At 48.4% G+C, this 21,199-nt stretch overlaps 1 protein-coding gene across 4 annotated transcripts in view; it reads right to left on the bottom strand.

The window, feature by feature from the left end:
- The window catches only part of LOC135388563 (iron-sulfur clusters transporter ABCB7, mitochondrial-like), a 281,999-nt gene that overhangs the window by 12,070 nt on the left and 248,730 nt on the right, over positions 1–21,199 (bottom strand). For 3 of the 4 annotated variants that reach the window (XM_064618182.1, XM_064618183.1, XM_064618185.1), the window contains one exon: positions 2,779–3,054. In XM_064618182.1, the coding sequence (XP_064474252.1) occupies positions 2,779–3,054 (276 nt within the window). Of the gene's footprint in view, positions 1–2,778; positions 3,055–16,389; positions 16,737–21,199 lie in introns of those variants that run through there. The other variant, XM_064618184.1, reaches the window with a different exon arrangement.

The raw sequence follows: 21,199 nt of genomic DNA, 5'->3' as shown, positions 1-21,199 counted from the left end.
AGAATATCCTGCAGCTCAGTGACAATACATTCCGTAGCAGACAACATGATCAATGGTGTCGTCTGCTATTACTTCCTCTCCAACTCCCGATATCACGGCGCCCTGCGAATGCGCAACATGAGACGCAGTAGAGCTTCAGCCCCGTCAGAAACTTTTTTTACTTTTCCTTTCACTAGAATATTCAGCGGGGATGTCCCAGTCCCTCGTGTGAATACACGGTTATATTGTTTAAAAACTCCATGGACTAATTCAGATACCACCCGGATTAAACTGAGTAGCACCTGGATTATTTCAGATGGCACTCGGACTGCAATTAATGGCACTTGGATTATTTCGGATGACACCTGGATTAAATCTGATGACATCCGAATTAATTCAGATGGCACTTGGACTAAAATTGGCGGGAAAACCTGTATTTCTTGAAAGGTTGATCAGAAAAGTTTTGGGGGAGACAAGAAGCCATGATTGTGCTTGCACATATTCGTTTGTCTTGATGAGTAAGGTTGCTTCTTAGGAAGATGCATATATCGTGGTATGCCCATACTACGTTGCGCTGGAAAGGTTTTGCCGCCAGTTGAGTGCCACTTTAAGGTGTCGACGATTTTCAAGAGTTGATTTGTATCATATTACTATCACTGTCCAATTATATCTTAAGACCATCGGTCAACAGTAACTTGTGTTACTATACTTTGTCAGCTACCGTTCAAATATTGCATGCAATTTCAGTATCTTGTAAACAACACAATCTATACTCCGAGACAAAATAAAAGCCATGCCTCCGCCTGTAAAAAATGTATTCAGAGTGGAGATACAAGAAGAGACGTTTTCCGTTCCGGTTAGAGGCATAAGCACGGACGCCGCTACGATGCTGCGGTGCTCACGCGCTGCCAGGAACGCGCCCCAGGGGTGTGGGCGGCTCTAACGGCTTCTCTTCTCTTTTTTTTTTTTCGCAGTGACCGCGACTTTTATAAAGTTCAGACATAGACAACAGACAGATGTGTGAAAGGGGATTCTTGCTTCTTAGCTATATGCTACTATTTTCTGTGAAATCACTTGGGTTCTGAACAGAGCCGACGCGAGGCGAGCTTGCGCCCAGGGCAGAGCAAATCTAAAGCCCCCTCTCCCGTTCCCGTCAGAAACCATGTAAACAATGAAAAGAAAGCGCTTATTTGCACTGCCGAGATAGTGAATTCATATTCTCTTCATTCCCGCGTTATACTGTCCAACCCATCTGCCAGGGCCTGCCGTTCGGCGCCGTGTCTGGCGAGGGCGCCCGGGGCGGCTGCCCTTCTCGCACCCCCGTCCCTACGGCTGTGGTTCTGAAGAAGAAATCACTATCCTCTGGAGGAGCGCCACCGGAGACTTGATAATGGCAGATAGAAATTGGTTATGTGGGCATGTAGGTAACACATGTTATGTAGGTAAAAGCTTAAGATAGGTAAAACAAAACCGACAACTATAGAACTCCGAACGGCGGCATAAGCACACTAACGGCGTACGAATCGAAACCCGGTTTCCAGATGATACGTCAGACCACTTTTCGGTCCGTACCTTCCAGTTTCAGACGCCCAAACTTCCCACTTGAACCGAAAACCTTTTAAGGGGTCGTGACACTTCGATAGATGCGGTTCACACGCATTGTAGTTTCCGCCAGAGTATCGAGGAAAGAATAATTATTTATCAACGTGTCGTACTTAGCGAGCTATTAACACACGTCACGCTGTGACATCAGAGGCCCGCCGTCCACACTGGTAGTCGTAAGCACGTGACCTCTCCCGCGCTGCCTTACTGGTGCAGACGCGTGCTTAGATGCCAGAGCCGGATTAGCTTCGGTGCCACGCGTGTATAGGGTACGTGCGCTTCTCCAGGTGGAGCGCCGAACACTGTGGCGACAACGCCACAAGTGGGAGAATTTTAGCTCTCCAGTCGCTCTTTGCGCCGCCTTTTCCTAACTACGTATTTCACTGCCGTTCAGGTAAAAGCAGATAAGGGAAGCAAACAAAGTATGGACGATTCATCCGAACAAAACATGGCTGCTGCACGTTCGTTAGGGTTCGTTTGCGGAAGCTACATGACTGCTTGGAAATTTGGAATCCAAGTTCACATCGATGCAAGCAACGATTATCTCTGATAACTTGGGACCAAGTGTCGCAACACCTTCAAGATATCTCTTATTTTTATTTTTTGCTCCAGTACGAAAAAAGAAAAGTAGGGTCTTCATTCAATTCCGCCTTGCCTGAAATAGCGTTTTCTTTTCTTTTTACTTTTTTTTCAGCTCGGTTCGACACCCTGAAGAAGGTATCAGTTGGGGACGATGACGAGCTGTTTCTGCATCCCCGTCACAACGTGTCACTCTCTATATGTGCTGACCATGGGTTTGTGCGACTTTTAGCTAACGCCGGAGTGACATCGCAAGGTGTTCATTTCTATCTAACAAGGGTTGGTTATTCTTCGTTAAGCGCTTTCTCTCCGCTGCCGCTCATCTGCTTACGCGCTGAGCGCCAACATTCAGCATTCGGGCCACGTATCTGGGCCTATTAATCACCTTTGTAGCCACCATGGGACTGACGCCGGTTCACGTGTTCTGCTAACGCTCATATTTTACGTAAACGTGCTTCAAGTCCATCGACGACTGCTCTCGCAACATGATTAGTGCAGGAGCTTGAGGCCCACTACATCGTGACTCAGAGGCCGATCACGGACGTCCTCAGATTTATGGCTGTGGGTGACATGTAGGAGTTCGTCCCGTACTATACAGAGCATACAGGGCATACTTACATGTTCAGTAATAGAATCCAGAGATGATGTGGCTTCATCAAAAACCAAGATGGGGCTATCTTTGAGAATAGCTCTTGCAATGGCAACACGTTGCTTTTCACCACCAGAGAGCTTAAGACCACGTTCTCCAACTTGTGTTTTGTAACCGTTTGGCCAGCCCAGTATGGCGTCATGCAATTCTGCCATTTTGGCTGCTGCATACACTTCTTCTTTGCTCTTGGCTAAGTTACCGTATTGCAGGTTGTACTCAATTGTATTGTGTAGCAATACAGCATCCTGGACAAAACAAAAATTGTTAGAATAACCACATTTCAATGAAGAAATAACACAGTTTTGGGATGGCCATTAAAACTGGTAATGCAAGGAAGTCAAGCAAGAAATTACTATATGATGAATAAACCTTAAGGCCGGTTTCACAGTACCGTATTTGACATCCGTGTGCTTCAAAAATAGAACGTGAAGGCAATAGAACCCCGTATGTTCCAAAGGGCCCATTTTGGCTCTGTTAAAAACACAGCCGAGAAAAACGTTAGTGTGAAATGGGCCTTACTCAAAGAAACGTGAAACCAAATGAACGATTAAAGTAGCACAGAAGTCATTGTTAACACCATGTTTTCTTCCTATAAAACTGTTGAGTAGGCCAGTAAGATGCACCCTGCGAAGAAATTCGCACCACAGAGTCATAATTATCGCAGAAATTGAATTTAAAGTATGCCGCAAAAAGCGACCGTGCGCAACGGTGGTGGAGAGCAGTACCGGCCTGTGATCTACCTGGGACGTCACGCTCGCTGACTGGTCTAGAGAAATGTTGTCTGCTACTCCCTGTCGCCTGCTATTTGGCTGTTCGGGGTTCTGAAAAAGCAGTTCGGAGTTCTGCTCCTGGCTCGGTCATGATTCGGCCGCTCCTTCTATCCCCAATTCTCAGGCAGAACTGGCAAAACTGGTTTACGGCGGCAAAGGGACAAGGCGCTGACCCCCACTGACAAGCGAACCAGAGCGGGTTCTCCCTGTAACGTCATCGGTGACGCGCCATCATGCCTTCTCCTCCTCGTTATACCCGGAGTGGCGAGTTAAGGGTGAACGTGCGGAGCCATGTTTATGCGAGTTTTTTTCTGATAAACAAACTGCATGCATCAGAACCTTTCGCGCTATTCGGTAAAATGACACACACACTTTCATCAGACGTCTTAATCTGAAATTTTTTTGGATGACCCTCTGTACTCCTTTAAAAAAATAGATACAATCAAGATAACGTTTTCCTTCTGTGAATTGTATTTCGGGAGATGGTATTATTTCTAGCAGTCAGCGTTCTGACTAATTAACCAGGCTATTAGCGAAACTGAACTCTAGCTAGTACATCCTCCTCAGACACAAGCCGACCTCTGCATTCGTCGCACTGACAACACACAAAGGATTGAAATATGGCAGTCGTCGAAAAATCCAGAGAGTGGCGGGCTGGATCCACGCACCTCTCGATTGCCAGTCGAGTGCGCTAACCAATTACGCTACGCACCCATCTGCTTCTTGACGACTTACCAAAGGGACTCGTTGAACTAATGGGACACTCCCTTCACATTCTTTCCTACATTTCCTCTCTAACACACACACACAAAGACAGAACACCATCTCCCAGGGACGTCCGAGAAAAATCCCAATATCCATATCTGGAAATGGACGTCTGCGGGACTTCCCTGGAATATCTAGAGAGATATCTGTAGCTGTATATCCGTAGGAGGTCCTGTCGAGGCTGTTTCACGCATTGTCCGAATCAGCTCCATGATGTGATGCTGCATGGATGATATATTGCATGTGGGATAGAAACGCGGCACGATGTAGCACTGCACAAATTGGACTTTCCATGAACCAACTCAATTTCTCAAGCCAAAGCAGTAAGAAACACAGACGTTATCTCAGTGGTGACTTAATACACCAAGCAATTCTTTATTTAAATGTTATTTGTGTGTACACAATCGGATTAAACTTAGACATCTCACCCTTCATTTCGACTCACCCCCCCCCCCCAGGAGGAAACAGGGCTAAAAATAAATCACACACGTAACATGAAAAACGGTTAGGAGCAACTAAGATTTATTTGAACAAGAACTTTCGTGCAAGAGACTGCACTTCTTCACTTAGTTTTGTAACCTGAAGAAGTGCAGTCTCTTGCACGAAAGTTCTTGTTCAAATAAATCTTAGTTGCTCCTAACCGTTTTTCATGTTACGTGTGTGATTCCCTCTTCGCGGGCTCCTTGATAGTGTTTCTTTGTTTGTTTGTTTTTTGTTCCCCTTTTCGACGTATTATAAAAAATAAAAAAGAACATAAGCTGGAGATAAATGCTGCATCCCAGAGAGCTCCTGCTTACGTCCGCATCTCCTGGTTATATCCTCAAAGTGAGTGTTCGTAGGAAGTTCGAAGTCCGGCCAAATGGATCTCCGTAGAATATCCGCTGGAGAAACTTCATTATTCTGTAGATAACCGTATCTCCGTGAAAGTATATCCGATGGACATTCGTGGGACATAGTTTTCTGTCTGGGAGGGTCGTTCAAGGTTGACCAGTACTTTTATTTCTTTCTTTATATACGGTGGAAAATTCCGGAAGCACCAAACTACGTCACTTTTTCAAAGTATTCACCGTGCGCATCTAGACATTGCTGCCATCGCTGTGGCAACTCTGTGATGCATTTGGCATAGAAAGAAGTGAGCTGCTGTCCTAGCCACTGCAGGACATCTTCCTGCACGGCTTCATCCGTGTGGAACATCTTTCCTCCGAGGCGCCCTTTAAGGGGCACAAACTAAGGGGTAATCACTTGGGGCTAAACCTGGGCTGTAAAGGGTAAGGGGCAAAACCTCCCACCGCATTTTGGCGAGGGTTGCTGCCGGCAAATTAGCGGTGTGAGGCCGGTCATTGTCATTAAGAATTACTCTTCACGACAACATCCCAGGCCTTATCTTGCGAATTCCGTTTCGTACGCCGCTCTTTATCAACGTGTAGCAGTACTGGGTATTAATCGTGACCCCTTACTCCAAGACGTTCACATAGATCACGTTCTACATGCTCCAGATGACAGTTCCCATGGACTTCCCAGGCGATGGCTGCATCTTGCCTTTCTTTTGCGGGGGGTAAGAGTTATGTCGCCATTCCATGCTGCTTCTTTTTGTCCCTGGGGTGAAATGATGCATCCAGGTTCCATCACATGTGATGATTGATTGCAGAAATTCGTCCCCGTCGGATTGAAACCGGTTGCTCAGAGACTGTCATACGAGCACCCTCCGGTCACAAGTGGGGTGTCGGGGAATCCATCTTGCACAGAACATTGTAGAACAGTGCCTGTCAATGATCGTCTCCACACTGCCGATACTAATATTACGCTGGGCTGGTATGCCCCCCACTGTTACTCGCCAGTTTTCGAGGATGGCTTGCGATGTCCACTGGCATGACTGCAGTCGGTTCATTCGTCAACATGTCCAGTACTTCGGTCAACCTTGAACGACCCTTGTACGTCACAAGCAGTGTCGTTTATAGGAAGAGTCTGCATAACTTGGTGCTGACTGACGGGTTTGCTTGTGTTCCAGAGCTTGACTCACTTCTACTAAAGTGCAGGTCAATAGTGAAATGTGTGCATTATCGCGCTGCTGAACTGGAGGGGATAATTGAAGCAGATGTTGGTATTTCTCTCTTTAGCAATGGTGAACACGGGGGATGCCCTAGAACAAGACGAGAGCGATCCAGTCCTTGTCGAAACGACTGATCGTGGCCACCAATACAGCACACCAACGGTAACAAAGAACACAACAATGAAGTTGCATGTGCCAGCTCACTGGCACAGTATCTTAACAATGTTTGAGAGCATATTCAAGAACAAATCAGCTTTGCGGAGGCCTCTACCACGACTTGGACACACCCGAAGAGTGGAGCCTGGTAGGCGAGCTTATGGAATTTCTGAAACACTTCAGACCTGCAGTGGAAGTGTTCTCGGCCAGTACGAAATCCACATATAGTGTTCTTGCACTGATATCAGTGAGGATGGTGCTGACAGTAGACTGCTATGAGATCTACAGCAAGCAATGCGCAAAAAAATTGTGTACAAATTTACACTGAATGACACCATGGTGACAGTTGCACTCCTAGACCCTAGGTTCCAAGATCTTAGCGGTAGAAGACTACATGTCTGCGAAATGCCTTTCAAAAGTGGAATTTCTTGTTCAAGAATAATGTTCAATCATGTTCACCAGATGCCGCTGTCTCGTACTTGCGTTGTAGGTATGTGTGTTTGAGTAGAAATGTGGAGAGAATGGGATGAGAGTGAGTGCGCGACCGGTTAGTTGAATTAGGCGTCCTGGTACGTCGTCGGAAAGCAGATGCCAGCGTAGCGTAATTGGTTAGCGTACCCGACAGGCAATCGAGACGTGCATGGTTCGAGTCCCGCCGCTGTTGGGGTTTTTCGCCGACTGCCATATATCCATTATTCATGTTCCTAGGCACCCTGGGGCTCGTGCTGTGTTCGTCTGTTGTGTGTTTGAGCCTCAGAACCATTGCTTTCCATCATGTTCACCAGATGCCGAGAAGAGAGTGCGTTCATGTGTCATCCACACAAATTTACCCAGATTTTTTTTAACCACTATTGAAAATGTCATAATTCAAATCAACATTAACGCAAAAGCTACGTTTCTTTTTAATTGTTATGGATATGCACGCTCTCTATGTATAGAAGCCCGACGTAAGACTCGCTTTACATGGCCGCATTACTCTACTACAAAAGTTGGTTTTGTGTTTGTTTGTTTTTCAACACTGGCTATGCAACGCCTGTTACGGGTAAACAATTACTCGTGCGTTATGTACCAGGACAGCACAGTGGCGGATCCAAGAGGGGGGGGGGGGCGGTAGGGCGATTGCCCCCCCCAAAAAAACGTCAGTTTATATATTGGATTTCCCTCTCGCCCCTCCCCCATTATGCGCTCTCATAAAGAAATCGCCCCCCCAAACCGAGGGTCTGGATCCACCCCTGGGACAGCACGTTCATGCAAAGAGGAGAATGCGAAATGGTGTCATCAGGAATGAAGCGGCGATAGTCCGCTAGCCTCAGGAACCGACGCAGTTGCAGGAGTGACGTTACACGTGGATAGCTGGTGAATGCGGGACTTTGGCAGGCAGTGGACGAAGGCATTCTGGTATAATTAAGTGCACTTTGCAGCCTTAATAGATTATGTATTATTCCAAGCATAGCAAGAGTTGACGCTTCGTATAAGCCAAACGCTACGTGCAGAAATTAAGCCGAGCGGTGTTATGATGGCTGTCTTTGAATACTGTCGGGATGCGCGGGAGTTTGATTATAGGTCTTTATTAAATTAACTTTTGTGATACAGTGGCGCCTCGTGACTTGAACGAGAAGTCAGGCATATGTGGATTGGTCTGTTATTGTTACAATACCCTGTATTCGTAGTACAGTTTACATGCCACTATTAGATCAGCGCCTTGTGATCGCCACAAGGCCCCTTGTCGCCACTTTCCTTGGATATCTCTACTAGTGCAGATATCCAGGAGCAGGGCGAATAATGCTCATGTCGATCGCGTGCTGGAATTGTTGCTGTGCGACACGCGAGCGCTGCAACGGTTTGGCGAGTCGTTTCCATGTGATGACATGCATGATTCGGGAGGATGTTAATGTTGCAGGTGGCGATAAGTGTAAGGAACATGCAAGAAGGTCGTGATGAAATGATATTGTCTCCGGCGACATCACGGAGGTGCATTCAGCAGACGACGTTGAGAGCAGAGCATCAGATGCGCTGTGCTCTCGTCATGCGTCAAAGATGCACTGCTTCAACATGTCGACCAAAATTTTGTAGCGACGAAGAAGCACGGCTGCCAGGAAATCGGAAGCAGCTATACTCTCGCACATTCATTATTGACGAAATTGCTTGGTCTACAATGAAATCCGACTCAAGAACGTATTGCCCTAAAAGCACTGCTCACCCTTATGGACAATGCACGACTTGGATCGTCACCGTCAGGATCATTGTGATACTTTCAACAAATTACCACGGACGTAAGTATTGCCTGTTGCAATGAAACAACCATATCACCATTACTAAAAACAGTGTTGTTGTTTTACCCCCAACTCAAGATATCACTCAACTTGTACAAAAAGCACGAGGGTGAATCAGTGATGCTCGCCTCACTCCATGGAGCAGTGATGTGATTAGCCTAAGCCATTATGGAGCACCTTCTGGACCAAGAAAAAAATCCATTTTGGAGCAACAAAACGGTGCTTTGGACAGATATGCTACATCATGCTGAGCAGTCATATACACTTTATTTTTAATATACTTTCGAAAAAGTGACGTGTTGTCGCCGAAGCCGAAGCCCCTCTCCTTCTAACGATTGTCATATGCTACAATCAGTTGAAGTAGCTTACGTGTAATGACAAAATTTAGCCAAGATTTTCAACAATATTCGCAAATAGCGACAACCGAATATTTCAAGTGTAGCATCATACAGAATTGAATATAGATTACTGCGAAGATTTTCTCATTAGTCATTTTTTGCCTTGATACTTTGCAATTACAGTGCCAAATATAAAAGAAACAGTGAAAGAAACTGTCAAAGCTAGTTTACTGGTGAGAAAGTATTACGTGCTCTTAACATTATGACATTTTTTTAGCTAACTCAGCTTTAGCGCTCAGTTTGTCGTCTGTGCTTTCACCTAGGCTGAACTTTCCCCATATTTATTTCAGGTTTCTCGTTCAACAACATCAACTAATTGATGATCTATTACAAGTGCCACCATCTTTCGCGTCACTGCGTGACACCTGCGGCAGGCTACAGAAACACAGCACGGAAACACGGCAATGACTTAAAAAATTAAAGAAATTGTGACAGTGATTGGACCTGCGTCTTCCATCCTGTCATATTCCGAATCCTTCCGGTGGGGAGATCGTATCTCTATCACCTCACTATTACTATCTATTAAGAGCGTTTTCGCAATATTTTACGTTACCACGTAAGTGACATCACGTTACACCTGCGACAAGTTACGGCGACGCGGCAAGGAAACGCGGCAATGTTTAAAAAAAAAACGAAAGAGACCCGACCTGCGTCTTGATAGTGATCTGATAGTGACCCGACCTGCGTCTTCCATCCTGTCATATTCCTAATCCTTCCGGTGGGGGAGATCTTATCGCGATCGCCTTACTACTGTCCCAAGCAGTACAATGTACTGGAAGTCGACTGCAATAGGGGTGGACGGTATGTGTCTTATCAATGTTCTTCAGTTTCACCAGTCTGTTCAAGGCCTTCCACCTACACGTCCACCCCTATTGCACTCGACTTTCAGTACATTGTGCTGCTTGGGTGCCTGGCTGCAACAGGCGGGCGTCAAACTCATAAGCAGTTGCACCCTTCAAAGCACGCATGGAAAGGGTTTCAACAAAGATTAAATTAATTAAAAGTTGAAAGCTCGTCGGCTTCCTAACAACCACGCATCCTTCCTTCGAACTACAAACCTCGCATGGAAAAGGTTCCAACAAAGGTTAAATTAATTAAAAGTTAAAAGGCTCGTAGGCTTCCTAACAGCAGGATACCGGCTTGGCGCATGCAGAACAGAAACGAAACTGTACAATAGGAGTCGCGGCTACTGTCCCGCGATGACTTGCGCTGTACGTTGACTAGACAACTGCTAAACAATCAGAGGGGCTCAGCTGGAGGCTTGCCTCCACTTTTAACGGCGCAAGCGGGTGTTTGGCGCAGGTTTGGCGCAGATTCCTGATATTTTGCGAAAATGAAGCAGGATTAACAGGGACGGCCCCTTGGCACAGTTTGACGCAATTGGCACTGCAATCACATAAATGTGTGATGTATAGAGCTCCCAGAAAGTATCGGGAAATGACACATCGCAGATGCGTCACGATTCTGACTGCATAACGCTATGAGATAGATCTTGACGTATCACTCGAGCAAAGTACACGGAGACGATGAGCACGGGACGAAAGACACTCCACTAACAAGGATTTATTCCTAGAAAAACCACTGATTTAAAGGGGCGAGAACTGAACCCTCGAAACATTGTTGGGAACACTTACAGCGAATTCACTTGGTCATTTTCGCGCAGCGCGGTGTATGGTGTGCCAGTGTGGGTTCAGACTGGAAACGAACGAAGAGCGAACGGAAGGACTTATACGCGCTAGACGCGGGGAAGCCTCTCTTGCTGTAATCGACAGGAGGGAAACGGCGCTATTTTCCCAGAAGATCGAGAAGCTCTCGTGGCCACGGTCCGTTCGGGCAGGCGACTCCTCGGCTGGGGTGCGATCGGAAGCAGGGAAGAGCTCTTGGCGGCATAGGTGATGCTCTAGGTGATGCGATGTGGAAGTTGAATGAAGGGCTATGATGTGATGTGATGGGTTTTGAAGTAGATAGTGTGATGTGTTTTGAGGTTGAAGACAGTGTGGCGGACTTTGAAGTTGTAGTCAATGCAATGGGTTTTGAAGGTGAAGTCATTGTGCTGCTTTTTGCGAATTTTGCAACCACCACTGCTGCAATCCCTGTGATGTTTAAAATGTTTGTTATATTATGACCTTGCAACCAGCGATATACGAGGGCATTGGTACATATTAAAGGGGTCCGGTGCTACTCTTTGCGAATTTTCCGGTATCCATTGCTGCAGTCGCAGTGAACTTTATATCGTTTTCTTTCCTTTCTTTCCTTTTTTTTTTTCAATCACTATGACTGTGGCACCAGCGATACGAAGACATTGGTCCATATTAAAGGGGTCGGGTGCTGGTTTTCGAGCATTTTCCAGGCTGCAGTCCCTATGAAGTTTAAAACGTTTTTGTCACCATTATGACTTTGGCACCAGCGACAGAAGGGTATCGGTCAGTATTACAGGGGACTGGTACCGCATTTTGAGAATATTTCCGGTCACGCTGCTGCAACCCCTCTTATGTTTAAAGTGATTTTGTTTCCATGTTAGCACCGCGAAGCAACTGTGGATATGAGCGGCATACCGATGTGGACCGATGGAAGGAGTGGGAGACAAGGGGTTAGTATGCGTCCTGCGCCGACTTGAAGGGGAACTATGCCCACATCGTCTGGAAAGTCTGCCGGAAAACCAAGGGAAAACCTCAGACAGCACAGCCAATGCGGGGATTCGAACGCGAGTCACCTCCCAGTCTCGGCGTGGAAAGCGATCATCCTATCCACTATGCCATGAGAGCTGGTCTTAAGTTTAAAACGTGTTTTGTTGTCAGTCTAACGACACCACCGATACGAGGGCATTGGTGCATCCATTGAGCACAATCGATTGGGCATTAAAGGGGGTGTTGCTTTTTGAGAACGTTGAGACCACCGCTCTGCAATCCCTGTCAAGTTTGAAACGTTTCTGTTATCGTTATCACTTTTGCACCAGCGATATACGAGGGCATTGGTCCATATTAAAGGGACGGTCGCATCCGTTTCAGTCGACTGCGAAACTATAGTGTCTTTCGATTCCTCGTGGCCTACCGACCACGTGAAACAGTGCAATAGTTTGTATATTTTTCCATGAAATACATGACAAGAGCAGACACCGGATGTTGAGGGTATTCCGGAATTCCATCTCTGGAAAATTCAGAAAACGTCACTCCCTAAGAACCAATGAGGGCGCGACCATCCAAGTGCAGCGCCACCGAGCACCCGACTCCAAGTACAACGCTGAACGGCAAGCCCTCCCACCCTCCTCCCACACACCCAATATAACAGCCCGAACGCAACACGTCTTTATTATCTTATATATTTTATCTCTTTATCTACGTCTTTATCTTCGGGCCAACTCCACACCACACACCTGCGATGCAAAATTAATACCGCGAGAGCGCCAAGGTCAACCCTCCTCCCCTGCTCTTTAAGGATACCATCCATCCAAGTGCAGCGCCATCCCACCGACAGAGACACCGACTCTGAAGTCTGAATACAACGTTGAACAGCAAACACCCCTCCCACCCACCGGAAGCAAGGTCACGCATACGACTGGAACCTTCCCGCCGTCGGTAAACTCAGAATACCATAAGACACGAGCAGAGGACCACTTGAAACATTGAAACTGGGTGACCATATTCATGTTTAGTGAAAGCATACTTTTATGGAACTGCCCGCCCCTCCCCCGGAATTGTCAACGTCACAAAAACTACAAACAGCAACGATATGAACTTAAAAAAACTCATCACAGGGACTTCAAGCTCAACATCACATCATTACCCATTATTTAACATCAAACTCGACATCACATCGCTACTCATAATTCAACATCAAATTCAAAATCACCTCACATCACTACCCATCATTCAACATCAAACTCAGCATCACATCACATCATTGCCCATCATTAAACATCACATCATTCTGAGTGATGTGATGGTAAATGATGTCGGTGATGGCCATCATGAGTGAATTCGCCGACATATGGCAGTGTGAATGACATATCAAACACTAAAGCGCAGCACATCACTCCTTTAAATTATGCTATACTAACATATGAGCCACCAGTACGAAGGTGGTAAATGGCGTGCAGCAAATTTTACATGGCTCACAGCACCCGCAATAGCAATAACGGTCACGGAAAGGAAGTACCGGTGCCATTTAAAGTCCGCTACTCCCCTCGTTGTAACAGTGTCTTAGAAGCGATAACTAACGAATTTAATAGTGCTTCGGTGTGATCGTCGCAAATGGAATATCAAACCCTGAAGGACAGCTCAACACCCCTTTAAATTGCACTACAACAACGTGTGGGCCACCAGTATTCTAGCGATCACCGCATCTTCAGCACACGAGTCATCGCCATCAATACCTCCTGTGCACCTGCCCCGCGGCGCGAGGTTTCGTTTTCGACTGCATCGCCATTCCCTGTCATTAAAACCGTCATACATCGTAGAGCTCACTCGTCTCTTTCATAGCCTCTACAACTCGACGACCAAGCGAAGATGGCAGATCGCATTTTGGACCTCGCAGGTCACCCGGTACCGGGCGCAGTTGCGAATCTTTGCCCGACCACCGCCGCATCTTCTGCCGATCCCACTATCGCTATGCTAACGGCCTCTCTCCACCAACTCTAGAGCACTGTTGCCGTTTTGGCGGAACGTGTGGCCGCCGTCCAACCTCCCCGAGGTCCCCGCCGCAACGCTTTTCGTCGGCGCCGTACCCCATCCCGGAGACGCCCCCGTTCGCCTTCGCCAGCGTTCTGCTGGTATCATCACACCTTCGGTGACTCGGCCCGCAACTGCCAGCCCCTTGTTCCTGGTCGGGAAACGACACCCACACCCAGCAGCGGCTGGCACGGCTGGGGGAAGTAGCAGCCGCCTCTTTTTCGTCACCGACCGCACCTCCGGTTGTCGATTCCTGGTCGACACTGGAGCCGCAGTCAGCATCCTTCCCCCCACCCCCGCTGAGAAGAGGCACCGCAGAGCCGACTATACCCTTCAGGCGGTCAACAAGTCCAAGATTGCCACCTACGGCCCATACCCATTTGTATCTGCCACGTTGAACCTTGGGCTGCGTCGCGCCTTCCGATGGATTTTCGCCGTGACGGAGCTTCCTTACGCCATCCTAGGGGCCGACTTTCTTAAACACTTCGACCTGATGGTGGACATGCGTCGCTCACGTTTGATAGACAGTACCACTTTTCTACACGTCTGCGGTATTCCATCATCCGTCGCCGCCGTTTCGCCCACCCTCAGACTACCCGATTCCCCCGTGTACGCCAACCTGCTCCGGGAGTTTGAATCAATCACGAGGCCGACTCATACCGACTGTCCACCAAAGCATACCGTCACTCACCACATCGTGACCCGCGGCCCTCCCGTGAACGCTCGCCCTCGACGCCTTGCTCCTGAACGCCAACGCATCGCAATGCACGAATTTGACCATATGCTGCAGCTCGGTATCATCCGCCCCTCGTCAAGTCCTTGGGCGTCTGCTCTCCATATGGTCCCGAAGTCTACACCCGGTGATTGGCGCCCCTGTGGCGATTATAGGGCCTTAAACCTCGCCACCTTACCCGACCGTTACCCCCTGCCTGATATTCAGGATTTTACGGCCCATCTTTACGGTGCTCGTTTCTTCTCGAAGGTCGACTTGGTGAGAGCGTATCACCAGATACCGGTCCATCCGCCAGATATCCCGAAGACGGCCATTACGACTCCATTTGGCCTTTTCGAATACGTCCGTATGCCGTTCGGTCTCCGCAACGCCGCGCAGACGTTTCAACGGTTCATCGACCAAGTTCTGCGTGGCCTGGACTTCGCTTTCGCCTACCTAGACGACATTCTAGTCGCCAGCAAACCGGCAATTATTCGCCCGGTTGCAGGAGTACGGCGTGGTCATTAACCCCAACAAGTGCGAGTTTGGAGTTTCTTCCATCACTTTCCTCGGGCATACCATCACGCCCGACGGCACCCACCCGCTTCCCGGCAAAGTGCAGGCTATCACCGACTACCCTTTGCCGGACACCCAACGAGGCCTGCGGAAGTTCCTTGGGCTTGTCAACTTCTTCCGCCGTTTTGTGCCCCATTACGCCACCCTATTGGCCCCGCTCCACGCACTCCTACCACCCCCACCAGCCACCAGAAGCGATCGCTTGGTTTACCTCTCGAGTGGACCCCAGCAGCTCGGGAAGCGTTCGAATCTGTCAAGACTCATCTCGCGAACGCCGCCTTCCTCCGCCACCCTCAACCCCACGCAGAAACGGCCCTGCTCGTTGACGCCTCTAGCAAAGCTCTCGGCGCCGTGTTGCAGCAGCGGCAAGGCGGTGTTTGGAAGCCTCTCGGTTTCTTTTCTCGCAAGCTGTCACCCGCTGAGCGCCGCTACAGTACCTTCGGCCGTGAGCTCCTCGCCGCGTACGCCGCCGTGCGGCACTACCAGCAGTTCCTAGAGGGCCGCTCATTCTCATTATATACGGACCACAAGCCCCTCACGTTTGCGATACGCGCTCCTACGGCCAACCACTCTCCCCGTGAAGCTCGCCATATGGCTTTCATCTTGGAGTTCACGGATGACGTGAGGCATATTTCCGTCCACCACAACGTTGCGGCTGACGACGCTCTCTCCCGGCCGTTCGTCGCGCCGCTCACATCGCCTCCCCAACGTTCACAAGTCGACTTCGAGGCTCTCGCCGCTGCCCAGGCCACCGACAGCACCTTGCGCACCCTCAGAACCGCTGCTGCCAGCAACCTCCGATGGGAGCCTGTCGAATTTCCATCATCTGCCACTCCCATTTGGTGCGACATGTCAACCGGTTCTGCGCGACCCTACGTTCCTCCATCCCTGCGCCGCGCAGTCTTTCTTGCCCTGCACGGTCTGGCGCACCCTGGGATCCGTGAGTAGCGCAAGCTCGTGCAAGCCCGGTACATCTAGCCCTCAATGAACCGCGACGTTGCGACCTGGGTCCGTTCCTGTCTGTCCTGCCAGCGCGCTAAAGTCAACCGCCATACATCCACTCCTCGTTCCTCGTACAGTTTCCTCGTTCCAGACGCCAGATTTGACCACGCCCACATGGATATCGTGGGCCCCTTGCCGCAAGTCCGTGGCCACCGCTACCTCTTGACCTGTATAGACAGGTTCACGCGGTGGCCTGAAGCCATTCCCATACCTGAGATAAGAGCAGAGACTGTCGCCGCCTCTTTCGTCGCCGGCTGGGTGTCCCGTTTCGGCGTACCGTCCACCGTAACAACCGACCGCGGCAGACAATTTGAATCTCATCTCTTCCGTGAGCTCTGCTGTCTCCTGGGGACCCGACACTGCCGCACCACCGCCTACCATCCGGCAGCGAATGGCCTGGTCGAGCGCTTCCACCGGCAACTCAAGACCGCCCTGTGCGCCACTGGCAGCCCGCTTTCCTGGCCTGATCGCCTCCCGCTGGTCCTTTTGGGCCTGCGTTCGGCCGTTAAGCAGGATTTGCGATGCTGCCCTGCCGTGTTGGCCCTTGGCAGTACCAAACTGGTAAAAGGGTGAGGGGCACTCATGAGCGAGTTCGCCAAGCTATGCGGCTGAAAAAAATATGCTCTCGTGAAATTCAACTTCAAAATTCATCGCCGACCTCAGACCGGATCATAGGAATTCAACTTCCAGGACGTGATGTGATCTGAAGTTGAAGTCAGCGTGATGGGTTTTGGAATTGAATGAGGGGTTGCGATGTGATGGGCTCTGAAGGTTTCTGTGTCGTGTTACCATGACCAATTACCATTACCAAAATTGGTTGGCTAATTCCAGCGAATTTCGACCAAGCAACGAACCTGACCATCTCAAACTTTTTTTTTTTAAATATATTCTTCAGGGGACGGGAAATGATGAAAAATGCGCCTATATTTAAGCTCGACAACACTCTGTCTCCTTCCTACCCATTTGTATCTGAAACTTTTATGGCAAAGTCTCAAGAAAACGCGAATAACGCCGTTTTTCGGAGCCTTCCTGTACTGACGCCGTTTATCGGAGAATAATGAAACCTATACCATTCGTCTCGTAATTGCATGCCCTATCTGTTGATGCTATTTTGATTGTTCTATAGTTAATCTAATAGAAGCAGATTGTAAGAATTCCACAGGCGGTATCGCGATTTTGCTGTATTTCGGCCGCCGCTAGTAAAAAATGGCCACCAAAAAGTTGCCGCGATTTTTTTATATGTTGCGAAGAAACCCTTTCCTAACACACAAAAAGAAAATTGAGATTCCTATGTGATTTTCGGTGACGCAACGATTTTTTAAAGTGACAGTGTAGCACGCGCGCTGCCACTGGGTGGTACTGTCCCGCAGCTGGTCGGCGTTACGCTCGCCAAGGGCGGACGTGATTCTGAGAAATCGCATTAAAAACGCGGTTATGGCTCATATTCGTGTCGCTGACACCATCGATACAACCCGGTACATGATTAAGAAGTCACAGAAGTTGGTCGCGGAAAGAGATGTGTGGGCATCCTGATCCGTATCAGCACAGTGCTCAGAAGGAAGATGATTTGGCGGCAGTAACGAGCTTTTATACGGTGGATGAGCTGGGCTGTACGTCCAGAGCCCAAGATCAAGAGAACATCGTGCACGTTAAAGAAGGAGACCAGAAACTCACAAAAGCTAAGAAGTACATGACTTGTTCAATCCGCGAAGCCTACAGAAAATTTAGGAACAAGAATCCAGACATAAGGCTTAGCTTGAGCAAATTTTACTCCATCCCCCCAAAGTGGGTTAGTATTGACCCGTGCAGAGAGGAATGCGTATCCACGTACTGTGCAAACTTCCAGCTCAAGGAAAGGGATCATCAGCATGTGCATCTGTGATGGAAACTCCAAAGAATGTCTTTCTGGGGATTGCGAACAGAGGCCAGGTCCAGAAGCACTTACTGAAGAAAGTATGGGCATCCAAGATGACCAAGGAATTGATTTCGCAACATGGGAGGACAGAGGCCTACTGAGGAGGACATTACCTGCGCGCGACATCATTTAAGTTATTAGAAAGTGGGTGCTCCTATATCAGCCATGACCACATCAGAAAGGTCCAGAAACAAGCGATCCGAAAGGAGAAGTGTTATGCAAAGCCAGGACACGTTGTACTTCATTTCGAATTTTCAGAGAATTGGACAGTTATCCTATCCAATGAAGTTCAGAGCTACCACTGGCACAAAACTCAAGTTTCGATATTGACATGTGTGGCTACTACGTGAACTTCAACTCACTGTTATGCTTTTGTGTCCAACGACATCCGGCACGACAGCGCAGCAGCATTGCATTCTCGAAGATCGAAGAACATATGGAGGACCACGGACTCCTGTATGGAAGCGCTGTATACATGGGGCCAGTGAGCATTTCAAAAAGAGATTTTAGCAGTATGAGCTCGGACGCAACACAAGTGTAAAGAGGTGGCTGTTCTCAGCTCCAGGTCATGGTAAGAACGCCTGTGACGGAGTCGGAGGTGTTGTCAAACATGCTGCAGCGATTTTCAACTTGCGCTCTCCAGCAATACGAAACGCGTGTGAGTTCACTACCGCCGTGTCAAGACATGTCGAAAATGTGACTTTATTGCACCTTAATTCCCTCGGAAGATGTGAAAACCTTCAGGCGACAAAAAGAAGATGAGTGGAAGAATGTACGTCCAGTGCTCGCCTTCGTTCTCATTAAGTGTGGGAAAAGGAAAGTGAGGCTCCCAACAGTGTAAAGCTGAAGACTGAAGTAGATATCCCACCTTTGTAAAATAGCATTCTTATCCTGTGTTTTCCAGAGTTATACAAATTAAAAATGCATTGCTCTGAGCCATAACCATGTTTTTAATTTGATTTCTCTGAATCGCGTCCGCCCTTAGCGACCGTAACGGGGACCAGCTGCGGAAGAGTACCGCCTATAGGGGCAGCGCGCGTGCACACTGTCACTTTAAAAAATCGTAGCGTCACCGAAAATCAAATACGAATCTCAATTTTTTTTCTGCGTGTTAGGAAAGGGTTTCTGCGCAACATATAAAGAAATCGCGGCAACGTTTTGGTGGCCATTTTTTGCTAGCGCCGGCCGAAATACAGCTAAATCGCGATAACCGCCTGTGGAATTCTTACAATCTCCTTCTATCAGATTAACTCTAGAACAATGAAAATTGTGTCAACAGATAGGGCATGCAATGACAAGACGAATGGTGCAGGTTCATTATTCGCTGATAAACGGCACAGTACAGGAAGGCTCCGAAAAACGGGGTTTTTCGCGTTTTCTTGAGACTTTGCCCTTTTTTTACGAAAAAAGTTTCACATACAAATGGGTAGGAAGAAGTAAGAATGTTGCCCATGTAGTACTGAGCAGGTGAACAATATTGTGGCTCTTAGAACCGCACAGTTCTCAATTGAGAAGCCCTCAAAGTAGCTCGAAATGACTGGGTCACATTTCAACTTGTTTCTTTCTCCCCCTCTCCCTCGAAAATGGCTGAAAATTGGGGCTTAAATATAGGCACATTTTTCGTCATTTCCCGTCCCCTGAAGTATATATATATATATATATTTTTTAATTGGAGATGGTCAGGTTCCTTGCTTGGTCGAAATTCGCTGGAATTGGCCAATTATTTTGCGTGGTGCACCCTCGATAAACTGCTCGATGAATGAAGCAGGACATCGTGCAATGCATCACTGCTCCTTTAACTGCACATTTAGCTTGGATTGGCACTGACAGAAGGTGACCCCTTTCTAGTGGTACAGTGCTCGACAAAAGTTTACGGAACGCACGAGCGGCGTATTTTCTCTGGGCAGAGACACCCTAGCGGCGAGCGGAAGCCGGCGAGTTCACTCGTTCAGAGGGATGGAAGAGTGCGCTTGTGGCGACCCACCGTGGTAGTAGTGGTAACTTTGCTTTGGAAATGGTTTCGTTTTGGCTCTACTGCACCGAGCGCGAGTTGCTATCGCGAAAAGGGAGTCTCTCCACTATTCTAGAGGTAAAGGGGCGCTAGGATCAATTGAGACGACAACGGGCGGCAGTGGCCTAGCTTTCAATCTCTTTTAGCCGACAGAAACAGAAGAAAAGAGTGTGTATCCTTGAGCACAAACAAAAAGAGGAAGGGGATACGATACTCTTTTGATACCTTGCCCCCCACCCCCACCCCACCCTTTCGCAGCAATACGCTCAGTAAGCGCGCGGGGACACTGCGCATGACGCAGGAGTGACGTTTCAAGGACGCGTTTGATTGGCTGGAGGAGACATGTGCTCGCTCCTAAAAGGTAAACAAAGCAGCGTCCAGCTGAAGCAGAGCTGTAAAACAGCGAATACTGCTCTGATATCGACATCAGAAGAGTCGTTTTTCTTTCGTGTCTTGGCTGTTGTACTTTGAGAACACTACTCTGTGCGTCACCCGGATGTCAAGCCAAAGATTCCCCATTGTCGCCGCAATGCGCCATGTACATAATGCTTGAGCGACTGAGATATTCGGGACATCCACGTCCCTCTTGGGAAGGGGTAGCAATAAGGCCTTGGGTTTGGCCGGTGTGGGGGCACACAGGAAGCAATATGAGGTCCTGAACGGTATGCGGGTAAACTATCCAAACCCTATCAGACAGGATTGACGTCCGGCCCCGAAATGTGGCCTCAAAGTATATAGAAAGTAAGGCGTTACTTTTAGAAGTCCTGAAAATAGTGCCTCGGTACTGCGGCGTCAAGGCACCGGCTACAAACAACTCTGGTAGCTGTAGCTTGCCAGTCGCGACGGTTGATTTCGTTCTCCCACCGCCGACGTTCCCTTTTGTCTTTTGGAACACGGAAGGCAGATAATCTATCCAAGTGTCCATAACACGTATTTATCACAACACGTACTCCACAACACGTATTTACCATTTCGCCGCTTAACAACGACGTAAAACACGAGATACTCACAGCGTGAATGCGACCGATCCAGCTTGTTTACCTTTTTCGCTGCTCGCACATGGTGCAATGGGCTTCTGCACGAATAGGAGCACAC

Source organism: Ornithodoros turicata, chromosome 3 (assembly GCF_037126465.1).
Source record: "Ornithodoros turicata isolate Travis chromosome 3, ASM3712646v1, whole genome shotgun sequence".
NCBI lineage: Eukaryota > Metazoa > Arthropoda > Arachnida > Ixodida > Argasidae > Ornithodoros > Ornithodoros turicata.
The sequence above is the reverse complement of the archived record's forward strand: the minus strand, read 5'-3'. Positions and strand labels throughout refer to the sequence as shown.